Below are 16946 nucleotides of genomic sequence, written 5' to 3' on the forward strand. Positions count from 1 at the left end.
TGGTTTAACTTGTTAATCACCATTAGTTTACCTTAAACACTTTAATTAACCTATTAATGGTAGTTCTTGTCCGAGTGTTATCACGTCCAGTTTAAAGTAAATTGCCAATTGCTATAACCTCATTTCATTGTTGTACTGATTGGGTTTTAGTTTGAAAGCTTGGGCTCAATACTGGCCAACCAGACCTACTCCCTTTTAACTTAAATCGGTTTGAGGCCTGGAAGATATCATTTGGTTTGGGCCAAAAGGTAATGCTAGAAGCCCAAGGCTGGACAGGACCAAAAGCGAAGCATGCCTTCCCTGCTTGTTACTTGGTCCAATTGCAAAGCCCAAGATTACTGAAGATTCGAATCATAGACAATCCTGGATTCAAAATAATAATTCTTAAACGATGCTAATTGATTAGGACTTTTACTTTTATTCATAGAGACAATTAAGTAGAAAATTATAGAGTGCTTTAGGTTTGCCTTTTAAAACGAAGTGAGATGAGCCTCGCTAAAACAAACACATAAATTGCGGGGCCCTCGTTAAATAAGTACATTAAAATACTTAGAATTAGGGAGGGCCGTTTAGCGAATTTCACGGCCTTCTCCAAAATAATATTGCGTTAGAATCTTTAGACGCGATTTAATTAAATTACTTTCTTAAACTCAGATGCGCATTGATGCGACCCAAATCCAAATCTCGACAAAGTCAAAATGTGTCGATAATCACGGGTGCATTGATTGCGACGTGGTTCAAAACACATTTTCACAACGTCGCAATTCTTTTAAAATAAATGATAAAGAAGCGGTTTACGAATAAATGGCACATAAGCTAGCATGTATTAAAATCGGATAAAATCAAATACAACAGTTAAGCAACCGTGCTAGAACCACGGAGCTCGGGAATGCCTAACACCTTCTCCCGGAATAACAGAATTCCTTACTCGGATTTATGGTTCGCGGACTGTAACAGAGTCATATTTTTCCTCGGTTCGGGATTCAACCGGTGACTTGGGACACCATTAATCTCTCAAGTGGCGACTCTGAATTAATTAATAATTAAATCCCGTTCCGATTGTCCTTTAAATGGAAAAACTCCTTCATGCCCTTTCCGGGGTGGTGTAAAAAGGAGGTGTGACACACACTATAATGCAACAATCACTTCCCATTGGGAAGAGGCGTGTACCAACTAAGAATAGACATCATCCTTGGGATGTCTTTTGAAGTATAAGAACATGGTGTAAGGCAACAAGATATTCACTTGAGCATTTAGTGATATTCTCTCAAGCATTGAAGATCTGATCCAGCATTGAAGTCACAAGTGTGTCAAGAACAAGAAGACAACTCCACTACGGACTAGTTTCACTATGAGTCTATGTGTGTCCTTAGTTGAGCTGTAATCTTGTGTTTTGTTCTTCATTGTAACTCATATTTTGCTTTCTTAGAAGCTTTGTTTTAGGAAACTCAAAATCATAAACCATCTGAGTTTGTGTTGTGACTAGAGTTAGTCATAGGTTGAAGTATTTGTAACTAGTGAGTGACAAAATGGCTTGTGATAAGTGTATTACAAGTTAGAGTGATTGAAGTCTTTATAATAGAGTCATTACAAAGTAGCTTGTAATAGTGCAGTTACAAGTTAGTGAAGTTGAAATCCTACCAGTGTAGGTCGTGGTTTTTGTCCCCTTGATTTGGGATTTTTCCACATAAAAATCATGTGTCTCATTTACATATTGTTTTAGTAGTTAGCACTGATGGAACTGATATAGGATCAAGTCTCTATACAGTTGGTGGACTCATATAAACTATCACAGTGAGTACCCCTCTTGCTACTCATTTTAAGTTATCAGCTGCTCAATCCCCACAGTTAGAGGAAGAAGAGAGGTATATGGCACAGGTACTTTATTCCAGTGCAGTCGGTAGTATTATGTATGCAACAGTTTGTACACATCCAGACATTTCACAAGCAGTGAGCGTGGTAAGCCGATATATGGCTTACCCTGGTAAAACACATTGGCATGTTGTGAAATGGATTCTCAGATACTTGCAAGGTACTTCAAACACATGTTTGGAATTTGGAAGAAATACTAACACTTTGTTTGGTTTTGTAGACTTAGATTATGCAGGTGATCTTGACAAAAGAAGATCACTGACAGGTGTCACGACTCGGATTTTCCACCTTCGGGAGTCGTGATGGCGCCTACTAGTGGAAGCTAGGCAAGTCAATCATTCCAAACACCTTACCTTTTTCCATTCTAAATCATTTAACAGTTGTGATTTAACACTATATAAACAACGGAAATAAATAAGCGGCAGAACGAAACGTAACAAATTAATAATAATTCCGATACATATCCATAACAAAACTACCTAGAACTGGTGTCTCACAGACTATCTAGGAATACAACAAATAGGGGGTTCGAAAGATAAATACAAAACTGTTTCTGAAATACATAGAAGGAACAGTAAGGAAAGATAGAAGGAGACGCCAAGGCCTGCGGATGCCTGCAGGACTACCTCGGGTCGCCTGAATAGACTGAAGGCAGCAGCCTCACTGCGGTCAAAAAGCTGCAGCATCGGGATCTGCACACAGTGCAGAGTGTAGTATCAACACAACCGAGCCCATGTGCTGGTAAGTGCCTAGCCTAACCTCGGCGAAGTAGTGACGAGGCTAGGACCAGGCTACCAAATAAACCTGTGTAGTTAAATCATATACAGCGGAAAAATAAAAGCAGATATTTACAGTTAAAGATGGGAGGGGGAAAACATGCTGCGGGGAGTATCAGATAACAATAGAATACCAATAGAGGAAATGTAAAGAAACCATAATCCAATTGCCAACAAGAATAAGGAAGACAAACACAAATTTTCACTTTCATTCCTTTCTTGTTGCGGCGTGCAACCCGATCCCAAATCATGTAATACCGTTGCGGCGTGCAACCCGATCCCATTTTATGTAATACCATTGCGGCGTGTAACCCGATCCCATTTTATATATTACCGTTGCAGCGTACAACCCGATCCCATTTCATATAATACCGTTGCGGCGTGCAACCCGATCCTATTTCATATAATACCGTTGCGGCATACAACCCGATCCCATTTCATATAATACCGTTGCGGCGTGCAACCCAATCCCATTTCATATATTACCATTGCGGCGTGCAACCCGATCCCATTATACAATTCAACATCAAGCATAAAAGAATCCCCGCAAGCGAACAAGAGTATAACAACAACATCCGGCAAGGGAGACAATATCATAAACAATAACATACCGGCAAGGGAGATAATATCATAAACAATAACATCCCGGCAAGGGAACAACAATGATAATCATCATACTAAGCATGAATGAATCGCAACGGAGTCACAACAATTACAATACGAGACTCACGGGGATGCTTGGCACTGACGTATAGATACTCGTCACCATGCCTATACGTCGTACTCCACAATTAACATATAGCAAATAAGACACAACTCCTAATCCCTCAAGCTAAGGTTAGGCCAAACATTTACCTCGATGCCACGAACACAATTCAAGCCTCAACAACCGCTTTACCTCTTGTTCCACCACCAATTCTCTTGTATCTAGCCACAATTTACTTAATAATATTAATAAATGCTAAATGAATCAATTCTAATGCATGAAAATAGGTTTCAAATGATTTCTCCCAAAAGTCAAAAATCGACCCTAGGCCCACATGGTCAAAACCCGAGGTTCTAACCAAAACCCGATTACTCATTCACCCACGAACTCAAATATATAATTTATTTTGAAATCGGACCTCAAATCGAGGTCCAAATCTCCAAATTTTGAAAATCCAAAATACCCAATTTCTTCCATGAAAACCCTTGATTTTGAGTTAAAATCATGTAAAAAGATGTTATAGATTAAAGAAAATGAGTTAGAAATGACTTACAATCGATTTGGAAAAGAACTTTTCTTTGGAAAATCGCCCAAGAGAGCTTAGGGTTTGAGAGAGTTTGAAAAATGAAAGATTTCGGCTAAGTTATGATTTAGCAGGTCACAGATGTCACAATTGCGACCAGGGCTCGCAATTGCGAACCCCTTGGAACCTGCTATCTTCGCAAATGCGAAGAATTTGTCGCATTTGCGACCATGGGGAAGTACTGTCACCTTCGCATTTGCGAGGGACATGTCACATTTGACATCGCAATTGCGAGGAAAGGTCGTATTTGCGACCAAGGCCTGCCCACCCCAGTCTTCACAAATGCGAATGGGTGTTCGCAAATGCGAGCTCGCAATTGGGAGCCATTGCGAAGCCTGCAGACCTACAATACACAACAGTTTTTCCTAAGTTCAAAACACTCTGTGGCCTATCCAAAACTCACTCAAGCCCTCGGGGCTCCAAACCAAACATGCACGCAAGTCCAAAAACATCATACGGACTTGCTCGGGTGATCAAATCATCAAAATAACATCAATAACTATGAATTTAGCATCAAAATCAAAGAAAAGTCTCATGGAATCTTAAGTTCCATTTTTAACAACCGATGGTCCGATTCACGTCACATCAAGTCCATCTCTTATCAAATTTTACAGGCTCAACTTAAATGCCAGGTAAGACCTGTACCGGACTCAGGAACCAAAATACGGGTCCGATACCATCAAATTCAAACACATTCAAATTTCTAAAAACTCTTATAATTTCAGTTAAACAATTTTCTTCAAAAATTCATTTCTCGGGTTTGGGACCTTGGAATTCAATTCCGGGCATACGCCCAAGTCCCATATTTTCCTACAGACTCTCAGGGCCCGTCAAATCACAGGTCCGGGTTCGTTTACCCAAAATATTGACCGAAGTCAACTTAAATTTATTTTAAAAGCAAAATTTATCATTTGTTTCCAGATTTTCACATGATAGCTTTCCGGATACACGCCCGGATTGCGCACACAAATCGAGGTGTGACAAAAGGAGGTTTAAGGCCTCGGAAAACAGAATTTACTTTCAAACAAGTGATGACCTTTTGGGTCATCACAACAGGCTATGTATTTTGTATTGGTGGTTGCGCTATCAGTTGAAAAGCTACACTACAACATGTAGTAGCTTTATCTAGTACCGAAGTAGAATATATGGCAGTGACCGAGGCGATCAAAGAAGCCTTGTAGATAAATGGTCTATTTGCTAAACTCAGTTTACACTAAGGTGGTATTACCATTTTCTGTAATAGTCAAAGTGTCATTCACCTGACTAAAGATCAGATGTATCATGAGAGGACAAAGCACAATGATATCACATATCATTTCATCCGAGAAACCATTGCTGAAGGAAAAGTCTCTATTCAGAAGATCAACACTAAAGACAATCCTGCTGACATGTTTATGAAACCTCTTCCAGTTGTCAAGTTCAAGCTTTGCGTGGAGATTTGTAATAATATGGCCTTGTTGTAAGAGGCTTTGGTGGCCAATTTGAAACCATCAGAATTGAGATTTGCTGGCCAAGTTATAACCAAGCAAATCCAATTCCTTTGGTTATAAATTGAGCCGATTCTGGCTCATTTGATGTACACCACCAAGATTTGAATTATTCATTTCTTGTTTCTTCTCCTCCTCCTTTAGTAATTAAGATTATTTTATAAGAGAGTTGAGTGTTGGGAAATACATGTGTGAACCCTTCTTTGGAGTGATCTTGTGAGGTTATTCTCTTGGAACCATTTGAAGCTTTGGAACTCTGCGATTCGATTATTGCTCGTAGCATATTTTTACCTTTTGTAGTCATTTTTAAGAAAAAAAAAAAACAAACAAAACTTGACAAGGCTGACACGTGGATTGTTGGGTCAGATTCTACTAGTAGTACATATTTAATCTCTTCCTCCTAAGAAGCGCGGGCATTTATTTAGAGAAGCTAATGGGGTAGCCGACCAATTATCAAAAAATACATGCAATTTAGACGTTTTTGGAAGCTTACTCACTTACCCTTCCCTGGGGCAGCTCAATAAAATTGGAGGCCTAAAGCCAAAACTGAAGATGTGAGGAAATAACATTAGTAATGTGCCAACGATTGGACAAATAAACACGATTAATATAAATAACCAAGAAAAAATTGTATGGTCTTAACAAATTTGCTTTCAAGGTTTTAAGTTTTCTTTTAAGTATTTCACTGTATAACATTGTCTAATATTTTAAAATTTTGAGTTAAATTATTTAAAAATTCATATTTACTAACAAAATATTTGATAACTAGAACCAATATAGTGTATTGAAACAAAATATTAATATTTTGTTAACTTTAAAAAATCTTACTGACATAAATAATTATAACTAATAGAAAAACCCTTTGTAATGGCTGTTGAAGTATTTCTATTTCAATAAAAGTCTTTATTACCCAAACAAAAAAAAATCTCTTCCTACCAATTCTTCTTTAATTTTGAACGCATTAACATATTTTTTTCTATTCTTTTTTTTTTTTTAATTTTAACTACATGTCTATAAAACTAAGAAATGCATCATCTAAAATAACTGCACATCAAGTAAAAATGTCCATATTCTTCTTCTCGTTTCTACTTTTTCAGTAGAAATCAATCAATAAAAAAGATTTTTTTTAGACGCACTCTTTTTTTCATTTCAACTACTATTTCTTTTTCCTTTTTCATATTTCCTATAGATTGTTTAGCCCTATGACTTTTTGTTTTATTGTACCAATTTAAAGGAGTAGTTACTTATGTTGCATGATTATTCCTTTTATTTTATTTTATTTCTTTACATTAGTTTTAATGTGTGCTATTCTTTATATAATTCAACTGGTAGCTAAAATTGTGTTTGTTGGCTTTTTCTATATTAGTTTTGATTGGTAAAAAACTTACCCGTATCGAATATTTACCCGTGATTTACTTGAGTTAACCATAAAAGACAACCAAGGCTATTAGGAGTCCTAATTTTACTAAATAAAATATTAAAAAAGACATAAAGTCATAGTAACTTATAGTTAGAAAGTTTAGGCTTAAAGTCATCGTTTTGTTACTACATATAATTTTTTCTAGGTTCAGGCTCCGTCCAATGTTTTACGTTATTCCCCTAAACTACAACTGATTGGGAGTTAAGAAATTGGAATATAGTGGGTTGGTTAATTTCATACTTTTACAAGTATACTTGTATGTAGAAAAAATTATTCTTTTTAAAAAAGGGCAGTTAAAATATAAAATAATTTTCTTCTCCAGATGAAGTTATTTTTAATATATATTAGTAATTTTCATGATTAGTAACAACGAAAGTATGAAGGTCAAGATCAGTTCTGTGAATGTTTTTTTGTATGAGTCTATCAACTTTTGAAATTTATTTTTAGGATAATATCTATTTAATTTAAGGAATTTTTCTTTATAAGAAGTCAAAGAAAGTAAAATAACATAAAATAATATCAATCTACTTGATGTTGCCGTTTTAGAACCCAACGGAGAATATAATTAGTATTTTTAATACTACTAATAATTAATTAAGATTATGTGCAAAACACATAAGTAGTTAAATATAGTTAACTAATAATAACTACATACAAATAAATGATAAGTGTCATATGTTAGTTGGGTGTAAACACGCAGTGCGGATAAATTTTTACCGTTTTGATTTACATAATTGATAGTTTTATAGTTATAAGTTTTCTAATGATTTAGTTAATTTAATGTAATTTGATTTTAAATTTTGGGTGCACCCACTCATTAGCAAAAAAATGTTTTGTGCACCCACTCAACTACAAAAAAATTATTCACTCTTTTGGGCTTTATAAAAATCTTACTCTATTTGTCCCGCTTTATATGATTTTCTTTTGCTTTATTATGTCTCAAAATGTTAAACAAATGATATTTTTATACAAGTTTTAAAAATTCAAATATTAAATTTTGATGTGACGTTCTCTCTATCAAACAAACTCTTCAATTTTTTTTAAAATATTTTATATTACCATTGTTAATAGTATATAGAATCAAATTTAATAGTTTCTTAAAAGTTCATATTCTTCAAATACAGTCATTGGAGAAAAGAAAAATATATCATAAAAAAAAAGAAAAAATGCAAATAACAAAGGCCATGTCCTAGGCCTCATTTCCTTATCAAGTGTTCAGCTAAATTAAACTGAAGACTTCCTCAATCTCCTCCTTTTTACAAAAACTCATTTTCAGGTCGAAAATCAGAAGAAGGTAGGCAAATGGGTACGCTGGGGAAAGCAATCTACACAGTCGGGTTCTGGATCAGGGAAACGGGTCAAGCCATGGATCGTTTGGGCTGCCGCCTCCAAGGCAACTATTACTTCCATGAACACCGTATGTCTTCGATCTGCTCTCTTAATGCACCATTCATTTTTCGCCTTCTTTTAATTAATTCTTTTTTTCACTGCATTTTTTAAAAATAGATTGTTTAGGTAATACCAACTAGTTAAGATTAAAGCTAAGTTGTTGTTACAGGTACCTAAGGTCTGGTGTTTGCCAAGAATTCTTTTTAGTCTAGTTAGAAAATCCCTAATTTTCCTTAAGAGACAAATTGTTTAGGTCAAAGATCACTTTTAGCCCGCTGCCGAAGCTATTTACATCTAGTAGCCACAAAAGTGTATAAATTATGTATATAACATACAGAAATGTATACATATACAAAAAATTATACATTTTTTCGGTTATTATTTTAAGAGTGGTGTCATTTTCCCAATTGTTTGCGATTAAATTGAGCTTGAATAGAGTGGAATAGCTATAGAGCATTCGTATAGTTGACCCCGACTAGTTTGGGTTTGCCTTATAAAACATATTATTTACCAGTATTTGCAATAAAATGGGTCAGAATAGAGCGGAATGATTACATAGCAGTCATATAGCTGACTCCAATTTGTTTGGGATTAAAAAGTGGTTGACTGATTGATATATGTAAGTTGCATATGGTTGACTGTTGCAGATGACATCAAACTAATTGATGTAACTACTGAATTTTGAAGGTTTATTCAGCTGCGGAAGGCTACAATTTGATTAGCTGTTCATTTATACGAATTAAGGGCCGAAAAGAAGGATACTAGTTTTGGATTTCAGTAATGTGTACTTTCGTGTCCTGACAAGGTTATTATTTTGGATACTAATGCACAGCGGAGGGATGCTTTCAAGCTTTAAATTTTAGTAGTGTACTTCTGTGTCCTGACTAGGTTATTATTTTGGGTACAAATGGACAGTAGACGGATGCTTTCTTTGAAAAGTAAATTGTTATACTTACATATATAAATACATGTTCTGAGTTAAGTGTTGCTTTTAAAATGACAAGGAATAAATTAGTCTCACATTCCAATCCGTATTTAATCTGATGAAAAAGTTACTTTTACTTTGACTTATACTTGGATGCCGTTTAAGAGCATCTGTGCATTTAAAATAGCTAATACAATATCAAATCTTAGAAACATTGTGAAAAAAAAAATTCTTAGAAACATTGTGATCTTGATCATTGAAGGCAATCTATAGGTTGCAACATTTTCAGTCTAGTAAGCTTTGGACAGCTTTGTTTCTTGAGTCAGTCACCCAGTTAGTCGTTAGCCCAATGTATTACATGGATTTGGTGGAAAGACTTGAGTTTAATTTCCAATATTTGGAGAACACTTTCCAATTTTTACTACAAGCTCCCTCAAGATGATTTGGACAGTTTTACCATTAAAACATAGATAATAATCCCAGGAAGCTGGTTTTACCTTAGTTCAAGAGAAGAAAAGGTGTAGCTATATTAGACTTTTAGCGGTATTTGCTAATCCATTACATATCTAGAGATTTATCCTGTTAGCATAAACTCTGAAGACTACTTACGAAATACAAGTACTTGCGGCAAATGTATTCCTGTATCTATCTCACCCCATATGTGTATGATTGAATGGCTTGTCTGTAGATTTTCCAAGCTGAAAATGTTGAAGAACTAGATTTAAAAGATTTTGGATTTTTCACAATTCAACTCTTTTAATGAATAATAGCTTGTTTGGCCAAGCTTCTTTTTGGCCAATATTCCCCCCCCCCCCCCCCCCAAAGTTAAGGTGTTTGCACAAGCTTTTTGAAGGGAAAAAAGTGTTTTTGAGTAGAGGCAGATCAACTTTTTAGATGCAGAAAAAAGTAGTTTCTCCCAAAAATACTTTTTTTGAAAACACTTTTGAGAAAAATACACTTAGAAGCGCTTTTTAAAAGCTTGGCCAAATACTAATTGATGCTCAAAAGTATTTTTCAAATTAATTTGCCAAACACAAACTGCTTCTCACCAAAAGTATTTTTTTGAGAAGCATTTTTTAGAAAAACACTTTTCAAAATAAGCTGATTTTAGAAGCTTGGCCAAACAGGTTATAAGTCTCTCAGGCTAACTGCAAGAAATTATTTTTGTATACATATGTTATCATCAAATAAAACGGAAGCTAATTGATTGGCACCTTTGGCTATCACCTTGAGCATTGCTTCTCTTACTGAAGAGTTTGGTAAAACAAATGATATTTCGCTGCGATGGTCTTTTTGTACTCATATTTTCTCACAGTCAGCAAATTTTGCTATCCGATATCTTGATTTAATTTCTTTTAGCATTATTTACAGAATAATCTTAAGATTTATTTCCTTTAATTAAGTGTTTCTTGCCCTACTCGCAAAAGTTTTTTTCCTTCATATTCTAGGTTTGAACTTTTTGCCTGTCAATGTGCTCCATATATACAGATGCTGGAATCTTGCATCCTTTAACATTTGTCATTTCTCTCCTTGTTTCCAGTGTCAAGGCATAGAACTCTTATGAACTTGTTTGACAAAGTACCTATGGTTGCTAAAGATGCATTTGTGGCCCCAAGTGCTTCTTTAATTGGTGATGTTCATGTTGGACGTAATGCTTCTATTTGGTATGGATGTGTTCTGCGAGGTATGTTCTAATTTCATACTATGGTAGAATCCGTGCTTAAAAGTTTTCTTGTAAGGCTTAATGGGTCGTATGCTGGTTTTGTTGCATTAGGTGGAAAACTTCTTTATCTTCTTTCTTCTAGGTAAGCGTTTAATTATACCTGTTGATTATGAAACATATAGATTTTCAACACTCCTGGAGACATTGGAGTAGGGTGAGCTAAAAAATTCCTGTATTTGGAAAAAGGTTAAATGCTTTCTTGAATGTATGAGGGAGGGTAGACACTTTGAGCTGCATCTTTTTGATAATTCATAAGTAATGTTATTAATATTGCTCTAAGAAAATCATATTAGGATGCAACTGCATTATGGGTTCTCAAGCTTTGTAATCAAAGCAACCATTTGTCTTTTACCAGTTCTCACTTTAGAAGGTGGTATTTTGTTAATATACTAGGCTTAACTCACAAGAGATTGTTTATTCTCTAACTCGTTGACAATCCAATTCTTTTCTCTAACTCGCAGTTCTGATGTTTATGTCAAGACTTTTGTCTGAGTAGGTGGTTTATTAGAAAAGTATCCAGTGGATATAACCCATATACATCCAGAATAAATTAACCAAAATACTAACTTTGACCCTCGACCAGCCACCCTTGCTGCGTCATTCAAAATCCAATATACCACCTTCAAACAAAAATAAAGGATAAACAAGAACTGTTATCTCAATTCAATTTAATTCTCCGTCAACTCTTTGCTGTTGTTCTTGTTGAAGCTGCATTCCTACTTTCTAAGTCCGCACCCTTATTTTGCTTCCTTGCTTGCTATCCAGAATTTTCCTTATCAGTTGGTTGACTATCTTCTTGCCAACCCTTTTCAATGTTCATTTTAAGTTTCTTTGGGTTTTTCTCGTTTGACCCCCACAGGACGCCTAATAGATTTTCCGAATTCCCTAAGTTTCCGCCATTCTTACTATTAAATTACCTCATTACTTTATTCCACTTTCAGTTCTTATGGTCATACATTTTCATAATCTACTTGTAATTCATTATGAGCTGTCTGTTCTCCATCATCATATTCTTACCCATTATGCTTTGTTGCTTCTGCTTCAGTATCATGGCCAATTCAATTCAATGTTATCAAAGGTGAAAAGCGCAAAAAAGCTCTTAGGTCTGTTGGGGCTTTAAGCGCAAAGCGCAAATAAAGTGTGGGCTTTAATGAAGAAAGGCGTAAATGGAGAAAAACTACAAATATGTATGTGTAATCCAAAACTAATATCTATAAGCATGAATACCAAATATATGGAGAAAGAAATTGAAGAAAATTTACGATAAAGTGAAATATTAATTGTTTAATGTCGCATCTTCGAGATTACGCTCATTGGCAAAGGGAAAGGTATGCCTTAGAGCCTTGATGAAAACAATGAAGCGCCCGCTAAGCGAGACGAAATGCTCAACATGTTTTGAGCCTTGCTTTAGGGCTTAAGCGCGCCTTTGACAACGCTGATTCAGTCCCCCACTCCTGTTCACTATTAGCCTCCTTAATTGAAAATAATCGTCCCCATCTCCAGAGCATCCTCTTCAAAATCCATAAATTTCCTACATGGCGGAATGTTGTTTGTCTATGTTATGCTCTAGTATCAGAGATTCCTTGGAAATTGGATCAATTTTTTAGTTGCCGGTTCAAACTTGAAGTGTTTAGTAACCAGTTGGCACCTATTGTCCTGCTTTTTCTTTAATCGATCCTATCCCATTGTCATCTCTGCCAACCCTGTTTGTGGTTGTATAATCATTCAACTCTTCGACCTTTCAGTTACCACCTCTTCTTTTAACTGATTTTGGTTGTTCAGCTGGGCATCATGAAATGCCAGCTTAATATATGACTTCCACATAACAGTTGGTTGTCAATTGTGTGTGGCTTGGCCATTACTGTTGGGCTTGAGCATCTTCTTCAAGACCTGGCTTCAATTGAATTGGATTTTCTATGTCGTGAAACAACGACCTTTTACTTAGGGCGAATGTCCTAATGCTTTTGCATGGGTCTTGTCACTACATCAGGCCTGAATTCAAGATCCAACCATCTTTATGCCACATATTCATGTCTGTCTCCTAATGCAATGTTACTCTCGTCGAAACTCCAAAAGCAGAGCACCTCTAGCAACAGCACATCTCTCCGCAATCTCCACCAACTCCACCTCGAAATGAATGGAGTAGCATCTCTTGTCATCAAGTACCACAACATATCATCACTGGGAAGAACTTTTTCCCTATTACAACATGTTGCTTCTCGTCACCATTTTATTCCTTCTCCACCTCACTGGAGCTTCCTGTTGCTCTACTTGGTCAAAAGTACCTTTCTTTTTGCGAGTGCCCCCATATCTTCAACAAATTCTGGATGTTTAGTTGATTCCGTTCTTATCTTCCGTTCCAACCATTTTATGGTATTCTATGGTGGTTTCACTACCTGTCAGCTTCAACCAAAAAAAAGTCCCTTTATGGTATATGCTTTGCGGACCTCGATTCCCATTTTCATTGGCAGATGGTTTTATGCCAATCTTGGAAATTCCTCAAATAGTCGGAGACCATCTTGGTTTCATGCCGTCAAAGAACTCTTCTTTCACATAACTCTTGCCCTTTGAAATATAGAGAAAAATGAGCCTCCTTGTACATTTGAAAGCTGCCCAGTAAATATAATGAAGAATCCTAAGTGAACTATCATATCCCTATTGCGGGATTGAGGAAAAGATCTCTTTTATACCGAATATTAATTTTCCTACGCTTGGACATTTGTGATTAAACTGAATTACCACAATGTGTTATCTGACAATATGTATATGTTTGAAAAGTGTCCTCGCACGGGATGCGAGTTCTGTGACTTTCCTGCCTTCAATATTTGCGCTCTTTAGTTTGGTTATTTTTGCTCAATGTGAGACATTGCATGCAGGTGATGTGAACAGTATTAGTATAGGAGCAGGAACCAATATCCAGGACAATTCTCTTGTTCATGTAGCTAAATCAAATCTAAGTGGAAAGGTTTTGCCAACAATTATTGGCAACAATGTTACTGTAGGTGAGGACTATTTTGCAAAGAAATAACGTACATCTGCCTTGAATAGTTGCAGTAACTGTGGTGGTTAACCTTTTGACATCCAACTTAATTGAAGGTCATAGTGCTGTCTTGCATGGATGTACTGTTGAAGATGAGGCATTTGTTGGTATGGGTGCAACTCTGCTTGATGGGGCAGTTGTGGAGAAAAATGCTATGGTCGCTGCTGGTGCCCTTGTCAGGCAGAATACGAGGATTCCTTCTGGAGAGGTTTGTGGCAACCTCAATTTAAGTTATTCATTTTGCTATCGTCATAGATATTGCCTAGAACATGCATCTAATTTCCAGTGTGAGTATTAACCAATATATGCAATCAGTGGTTTTAAAAGCTCATCACTTAAAGCGATGAAGCAATGTGAAGTGAGGGGTCATCGATTCATGGGTGAAACCATGTGCTTCAGATAAGTCTGTGTTTCAAACAATGATGCACAAAATGATCTCAATGAGAAACAGTTGCTTCTTTAAATCTTAACTTTGGGGAGTTAATTAATATCGACATTGTGGTATATTGGATGTTGAAATTAGTTATTTCAAGTGAAAGTTGACTATTATAATACTAAATTACTGTTGTGCACATCACTTTTTGCTTCTCGCTTCTAGGTCCATGGACTTCGTCAGTTTTCGTGCTTTTCCCTTTTAAAAAAATTAGATGCAGTGAGTAGTCATGAATTATCCAACTCTCAAAGGATCCAAATAACTGAAAAGTTCCTGTTGGGATCACCTTGCAGTCTTGCACGTCATTGTTTGACACACTTCTCTAAAGTGTATGGTTTCAACCATGAAACGACCCCTCGCTTTGCAGGTTTTAATCAGAGTTGTCAAAGGTTCATTTGAGCGCGCTTAAGCCTTGAAGCTCAGGGAGGGTGCTTCGCCTCACTTAAACTGCCTTTCGGGGTAGGCGAGGCACTGAGGCGTGCGCCTCACATTTCACATGAATTCTATCTTGAATCGAGCGGTAATAAACAACAAATACAATCTGCAAATAAGTGAATTAGTTATTAAGGAAAGCATTATGAATGAATTTGTTACTTTTTTCTTGAATTACGTTTTTTTTTCATTACACTTTTTTTTTATATAACTACAGCCCACACTTGAATTGTTTTGTGCTTAAAGCCCCAACAGACTTGGAGAGCTTTTCGCCTTTGACAACACTGGTTTTATTAACACTATAGATAACCGTGACTAAAGGCAAAGATGACTTGAGATGTAAATTGACATATGCTCTTGGGTAAAATCCATTTTGAGTTTGTTTCAACATTCTCTGCCATCGTTCCAGCTTGTCAGCATAGTGCACTTCCATTTCCTGGGATGGGGAACTACGGTAGACAATTGATTTCCCTTTATATTGCTAATAAATGTAACTGATGTTGCTTTTTCATGAATAGGTATGGGGAGGAAATCCAGCCAGGTTCCTGAGAAAGCTCACAGAAGAAGAAATAGCTTTTATCTCGCAGTCTGCTGCCAACTACACTAATTTAGCGCAGGTTCACGCTGCTGAAAATGCAAAAAGCTTTGATGCGATTGAATTTGAGAAGGTGTTGCGGAAGAAGTTTGCTCGCAAAGACGAGGAGTATGACTCTATGTTGGGTGTTGATCGTCAAACACCTCCAGAGCTTATCCTGCCTGATAATATCCAGGCACCAAAGGCCTCTTAACTGTGGTTCTAAGTTGATTATCCTTGGGTTTTTGTGGTGTTAGCCTATTTCTTTTTCTTTGGGCTGATTAAACAAGAAAACACCAACGTTTCATCTTAAATAATTAAAACCAGGCTGAAACATCAAAAGATTTAATCCTGGTTTGCCGTTCTTGCTTTCCTGTGCCGATTCCGTCTGGCTAATCAGAGCTGACTGTTGATGAGGAACCAATGATACGGTAAAAGCATAAAGTTGTTTTCGGCATTTAAAATGTGTGTTTGGTATGACCAAAGCTACTTTTCGTGGAAATTGTTTAACATAGAACTTATTTTCCTACAATATGTTTTCTTAGTGCTCCAGGAACAATGAGCGCTTCCTGCTCCATTGTTTGGTTGCTGAGTGAAAAATAGTGTTCTGAAAAAATATATATTAAGATTAGTACCAATATTGGCAGATCAGATAGTCTCCAGATGAATTTGTTGAGTATTACATATTGATGTTGGTTGCTACAAGTTATATGAAAGTAAAAGTTTAGATAGTTGTAAGTTAATTTTCTTTATCCTTTTGATGGAAAATGTTTTCCAAGGAAATATATTTTGGTAGTTGAACTCCAGAAAATGACTTTCATTATACCAACTTCCAAACACCTTATTTTTCACACCCAATCCACTCAGATATGAGAAGGGCTGTATATTAAGTGGATCATTGGAGTGAATTTGCTAGACGATCTGAATGTCAAAGCTCTCAGATTATTTATGAATATGAGAAGCGTGTGTTCATGCAATTAGACGCAAGCAATTTGGCAATTGTCAAGAAACTTTAGTAGTTCGTGTTCAACTGAGAGTACATAAACCTGGATATGTGTTTGTTAGGTCAAATACATTCTTTTTTTTTAATCAGGTCAAATATATACTGTCTATTGGAAACAGCCTCTCTACCTGCATTAACTAGGGGTAAGGTCTGCGTACAGACTACCCTCCCCAAATCCCACATATTGGAATCAAACTGGGTTTGTTGTTGTTGTTGTTGTTGTTGTTGTTGTTGTTGTTGTTGTTATTAGGTCAAATATATACTCTGACTCATTAGCTAATTACTCTTACTAGGTAGGGAAATCGTAGATTTCAGTCTAGAAATTCTCTTTGATAGAATTTGCTTGGGATCGGCCGTGATGATCGATATGCATGGTGCTGCTACTTCCCCATTAGTGCATTCTGAATATGTCTTTTTTTTTTTTTTTTTTTTGGTAAATAGGTTCATAGATCTTCATCATTAGTATAGTAGATGAAGTTCGAAAATTAATTTGACGACTGATTTTTGAATTAAGAGTTTTTATTATAAAACAAAATTTTGTACCTAATAAATACATTAACTATCTCGATATTTTGCATAAAAG

The 16946-nt window shown here is 36.0% G+C and overlaps 1 protein-coding gene across 1 annotated transcript; it reads left to right on the forward strand.

The window, feature by feature from the left end:
- The first annotated feature begins 7951 nt into the window (after positions 1-7951).
- LOC104223166 (gamma carbonic anhydrase 1, mitochondrial-like) lies at positions 7952-16098 on the forward strand. The gene is made up of 5 exons (XM_009774538.2): positions 7952-8261; positions 10699-10842; positions 13758-13883; positions 13978-14129; positions 15305-16098. The coding sequence occupies exons 1-5, from the start codon at positions 8147-8149 to the stop codon at positions 15572-15574; spliced, it is 807 nt and encodes a 268-aa protein (XP_009772840.1). The 5' UTR covers positions 7952-8146; the 3' UTR covers positions 15575-16098.
- The last annotated feature ends 848 nt before the right edge of the window (positions 16099-16946 follow it).

The sequence above is a fragment of the Nicotiana sylvestris genome, chromosome 2 (assembly GCF_000393655.2).
Source record: "Nicotiana sylvestris chromosome 2, ASM39365v2, whole genome shotgun sequence".
Lineage (NCBI taxonomy): Eukaryota > Viridiplantae > Streptophyta > Magnoliopsida > Solanales > Solanaceae > Nicotiana > Nicotiana sylvestris.